The sequence below is a fragment of the Rhinopithecus bieti genome, unplaced genomic scaffold, assembly GCF_001698545.2.
Source record: "Rhinopithecus bieti isolate Rb0 unplaced genomic scaffold, ASM169854v2 scaffold_74548, whole genome shotgun sequence".
Taxonomy (NCBI): domain Eukaryota; kingdom Metazoa; phylum Chordata; class Mammalia; order Primates; family Cercopithecidae; genus Rhinopithecus; species Rhinopithecus bieti.
This window is the reverse complement of record NW_016828873.1, coordinates 390,316-395,834: the sequence shown is the minus strand read 5'-3', so window position 1 is coordinate 395,834 and position 5,519 is coordinate 390,316. Positions and strand designations below refer to the sequence as shown.

The window sequence follows — 5,519 nt, the reverse complement described above, 5'->3', positions numbered from 1 at the left end:
ATTAAATAATATTTATTTAAATATATATGAAGGAGGAGTTCACAGTTCACAGATCCGCTCAGCTTAATCCTTCATATTTATTTAAATGAAGGATGAGTAGAAATTTAGTCAGGAAGGGGATATAATGATACGAATGATTTTGGGTCAGCAGAGTACAAAAATGTTCTGGACAGAGGAAATATGTGTGATGGCTCAGAGGTGAGAAAAATCATGGTGTACTAAAGTCACCACAAAGACTTCTGTAGATCATATGGAGAAGCAGGAGAGATGAAGCTGGAGAGTAAAGCAGCAAATCAGAATTAAAAAAGATGTGTGGAGTTGTTGAGTTTGGAGATGAAAAGTGACAAGATGAATTCTGGATTTTAGACAAAGCAAACCAACTTGAGAATGGAGAGGGATTTGAGAGGAGAAAAGAAATGAGTTGTTGTCAGTAAGACTATTTAAATTAGGATACTGGTAACGAGGATGGAGAGACACAAGATTATACATGGGAAGTGAGAGCAGAAAGCATGAGGATTATTTCTTGATTTTTTTTTTTTTTTTTTTTTTTTTTGCTCAGGCAACTGAATAGACGAAGCATTAATGGAAACCAGGAACACTGAAGAAACAGTGAACAATTAAAGTACTTTGAGTTACCAGAGTGAGATGTCCTGTAGGTAGCTAGACAGTACTGGCTGGTAATTCAGAAGAGCTGCTGTGTCCTGTGTAAAAGGAAAAGCAATTCCTGGATGGTGGCTAAAGCCAGCTGGCAGGATTTAGGGGATGGATGGGTTAGACCTGCACTTGTTTTCATGGAGAAGAGGCGGGTATAAAGTGGCAGAGTGAGATTACTGTAAAATATCTGCATTCAAAGGGCTAAAAAAAAAAAAGAGAAATGCTGGAAAGGCTACTTGCTATAAACGCAGCAGGGTAGGTTAAAACAAATCACGAAGCACGGGCGGCCAGGCTGGGGGGCTAACGTTAGCCCTGCGTGTTTTCGAGTGCACTGACACACAAAAGGGAAAGGGACCCTCCTCACCGGAAGCACAACCTCTGCCCTCTGGGGCATTACACATTCCTCCGCGCCGGAAGAACGCGTCGCGCCTCGCCTCGCCCCGTCGGCTTCGCTCTAACGCTACCTCTAGTGAAGGAGAGATTGTGCCCCTCCCCGACCCCCTACCAAGGGCGAGCCGCGTGGAGTCGTTGGACTGGGCAGAACTTTGGCAGGCAAGGAGAGAAAGAGCCACACTGGGCTGCCGGGCAAGAGAAGAAGGAGGAAGGGCCAGATACACAGCCGTCGTGCCGCTGCGGAAGGATTCCGTTTCCTGCAGGGGGCGGAGGGATTTGACAGCACAGTAACTTCCGGAAAAGTCCTGAACCTCCGAGGAAAAGCCTTGCAAGAAACAATAACAAACGGGAGGAGGAAGCGATTCTTGGGTTTCTGTGCTGAACGGTTCTTGTCCGCGAAGATGCTCTTCGGCGCCTGTCAGGAGACGTGAACGGGCTCAGTGGGCTTCAGCCAGCTTTTCTCCACCGGTTCTCCACGGGGACCACCCCCCGGCCGCTGCAATGGCGGGCGTGGGGCCGGGGGGCTACGCGGCCGAGTTCGTGCCACCCCCAGAGTGCCCCGTCTTTGAGCCGAGCTGGGAGGAGTTCACAGATCCGCTCAGCTTTATCGGCCGCATCCGGCCTTTGGCGGAGAAAACCGGCATCTGCAAAATTCGGCCGCCCAAGGTACCTCGGTCTGTGAAGAGAGAGGGGGAGAAGGAAGAATGGGGGAGTCCATACACTGGGTTTAGCCTTACGTTTCTGATCCTTCTCTCCTTTCATATGTACTCTCCTTTATTTTGAGACAACTGGAGCCTGTTTCTGGATGTTTCTGCTTCGGTTTCTTTTGTGGTCTTATGTAGACACATCTGAACGCGAGAAAGTGGCGTCTCTGGGGTCTCTTCCGCCTAGAACTTGGGAACTGATACTTTTGTCTCAGCTGTGGGCCTAAAGCCTTTCGTTAACCAGTATGGTGTGTAATTAAAGTACAGTATTATGACGTGACATATTCTTCCCTCACGTGTCCTCATTATGGTTTGATAGTCGGCTATCTCTTTATTCAAGACCTGATTGGATCAAATATTTGCAGGCCTCATCTCAGGGCTAGGGTTTCTGAAGAGGTAATCTGAGCTCTAATTCCGCCAGATGGTATTATAGACAGAACTCCAGACTAATTATTGCTGCAGTGAGAAAGTCTTACCGGAGAAGGAGGAGCAGCAATAATTCTAAAATTTAGAGGTTTAGGAAGAATTGATCTATAATGGAGGTGGAAGGAAATGTTGAAATCTCTTGACATAGGGAACTCAAGATCAACGATTTTAGAATCACAGTTATTGCAGATAACTAGGTTTGCCTATAAGGTTAATTATAATCTCGCCTTTGAGGTAAGGAAAGTAGATACTAGCCCTTGTGTGGAGGGGATTAATGCCCCAAGAGGTTGAGTGAGATGCTCAAGGTCAAAAGGTGTTTTTCTTTACTCATTAGACCAGTGCTTTTTAAATGATGTTGCTGGACCACTTGCACCTGGGTCAACTGGATGCTTGTTTAAATGCAGATCTCTAGGCTTCTTGTGGAAGTTCTGGAATCTCCTTTTCTAGCAACTAGTCTCAGATGATTCTTCATGTAAGTTGAGGTTTTCGAACCATTGCTTTAGTCATTGCTTCTTAAAGACATTTTGCGTTATGTTTTGTGTAGTATTAGTAATGATAAAATACTAAGCACTGTTAACCAGTGTTGCATTTTAAAAAGCATCTGCCGTCACCACTGACTACCACAGTGATAGGCACCGCAGCAAATTAAAAACTTAAATGACAGCGAGGAGGAGCTAATTTAACACCTATAGATTGTTTGCTTTAATCTTTGAAGCCCTGATAGGTAAATAAAGTCCACCTTTTACCGATGAGACTAATCTGGGTAAGTTAAAACACCAGATGTATGATCTTGGGCAAGTGGCAAAGTGTATTTTGAACCTAGATCGGTTTTTCTGATTCTGAAACAGACGTAATACTCTATGTGAATGAGTTTAAGGTTACAGACTATTCATTGCGAGCAGAGGATTAACAAATAATTGCTGTGATGATATGCATTGCCATCCTCCAAAAACTTCCATTTAACCCTTTTTTATCATAGTTACCTAATATTAACAAATCTTAAGCATTGAAGGTTTTCCTAAGTCATATTTTCATCTACTCTTGAATTTATTAATTAGAAATTCTATTCACGGTTACTTCGATTAAAAAAAGTTTTTTTTACTTAAAAAATGTTGAAATAATGCTGTCTCTTTTTATGTCACATTATTGAGAATAAATCTTGTTTACAATCAGAATTTAATATTAGTATTGGCAGATTTCTTTAGTTTCCAGGCTGGAGTGCAGTGGCACAATCATGGCTCACTTCTACCTCCACCTCCTGGTTTTTTTTTTTTTTTGACTACTCACGTTTTAAGATAGGTTTACTGTTATTCTGTTATTTAGGCCAAATCAAACTATGTTATTTAGACTCCACTTGAAATATGCTATCTAATTTTAGTTATATCACAGTCTGGAAATTGTCCTTGTTCTGTGTGTTTGCTTACTTTTTTTTGTTGTTGAATATTTGGGTTCCCAGATGCCGGGCTTTGAACAAAACTTTTGTGTAACATAAAGTGCTCTATCACATTACACATACAGTAAAAAAGAAAAGTTTAAATAATTAAGTTCTTTTAAAAGTTTCTTTTAATTTTAATTTTACTCTTTTGGTTTTTTAAATTTTTTGGTGTTTTTTTTTGATCTTGGTAAACCTGAATGTTTACTAGACACTGTTTTGTGGTACATGACCTCATTGAATTCCGCTTGAGTAACTTGGGAAGGCATAATTGTGGGAGGTAAACAGTGGGACTGGTTTGAAGAGGATTGCTTCTCTGAGTAATATAGGTTGAGCATCCATCCCTACTTTAAAAATTCCAAATCCGAAATCCTCCCAAATCTGAAACCAAGTTATCCTGAAACATTATTATTCTTTTTCTTTTATAGAGACAGGGTCTCGCTCTGTTGCCTGGGCTGGTCTCAAGCTCCTGGGCTCAAGCGATCCTCCTGCCTCAGTCTCCCAATGTGCTGGGGTTACAGGTGTGAGCTACTGCACCCAGCTTGAATAGATTTTTTTTCATTATATTAATGGTATGTTATATTTTTTCTGTTAACTACTTAAGTGGAAATAAGTGTAAGGAAATGATTGTTTATTGGTAGCATGTAAATTCACAGTCAGAAATGATGGTGATGCCAGACAACCACAGATTGTTCACACTGGTGGCTGAGCTAGTGACACCTTTCTTTTCTGATGATCCAGTGTACACAAACGTTATGCACCAAATTACTAAAAATATTGCATAAAATTACCTTTAGGCTATGTGTATAACTATATGAAACAAACGAATTTTGTATTTAGATTTGGTTTCTCTCTCTAAGATATCTCCTTATGTATATGCAGATATTCCAAAATATGGAAAAATCTGAAATCCAAAACACTTCTGGTCCCAAGCATTTCAGATGAGGGGTACTCAACCTGTATTAAAATTATTTTATCTAAAAGAATTGCTCATTCTGTCTCTATAATAAAGAAGTCTTATAAGTTAATCTATTAGCACCGTGATTTATGGCAAAACCCCCCTTTAAGGGAATAAATAACTCATTCCTTGCTTAAATACCACTGTTTTTTTAAAAAAAACTTTCTGTTTAGGACTGGCAGCCTCCATTTGCCTGTGAAGTAAAAAGCTTTCGTTTCACTCCAAGAGTCCAGCGCCTGAATGAACTTGAGGTAAGTGTTTTGTCACCATTTCTGCTTCCTGATTCATTCTTTGTGTTAGGGCTGTAGATAGAGAACTTGGAGAAGCTCGTGGACCGCAGCCTGGAGTGTGTGTTAATTGGTATTGAATAGTTACTTGATGTTTGGAGGAAGAGTGTGATTTTTAAAACATTGTGCCAAGTAGTTATGGTTTTTCCATTTAACGGAGATCATGAGAAACTATCTCTTGGCCCTGTTTTTCTAGTGGAAATATTCAGTGCTTAGCTTCAGAGACTTAGAGTTCTTAAATTCTGCTTTCTCTCGTGTTTCTTACTCTACTAAAAGTTTTGTTAATCTCCGAAGATTTCTGTCTCCCTTGGTTCTTGGAAAATGGATTTTTAAATTCTGTTTTAAAACCCTAGTTTTCAAAGTTAGTTTTGTTTTGTTTTGGTTTTGGTTTTAATGCAACTTTGCCAGGAGTGTTAATCTGATTTATTAAGATCTGCCTTTAAACATTACTAATGTATCTTAAATTTTCTAAATGGAAGTCTATTTATGTATTAACTGTTTTTCCTGTCTGTGGATTTTCAGAAGGTTCTTCTTTGTGATATGAAAACTTTTAGAGTACAGAAGGAAAATTATTGATAGCAAAGGTTTATTATGTCATTCTGAAGTGTTTTTTCACCCCCAAAATATTTGAGAGTTTAATATATAATTTTTTTTTTTTTTTTTTT

The 5,519-nt window shown here is 39.8% G+C and overlaps 1 protein-coding gene across 1 annotated transcript in view; it reads left to right on the top strand.

Annotated features, from left to right (window-relative positions):
* The first annotated feature begins 1,522 nt into the window (after positions 1-1,522).
* Positions 1,523-5,519, top strand: part of KDM5A (lysine demethylase 5A) — a 101,045-nt gene continuing 97,048 nt past the window's right edge. The window contains 2 exon segments of the mRNA XM_017864630.1: positions 1,523-1,713; positions 4,741-4,818. Of these exon segments, the coding sequence (XP_017720119.1) occupies positions 1,549-1,713; positions 4,741-4,818 (243 nt within the window). The 5' untranslated portion in view covers positions 1,523-1,548.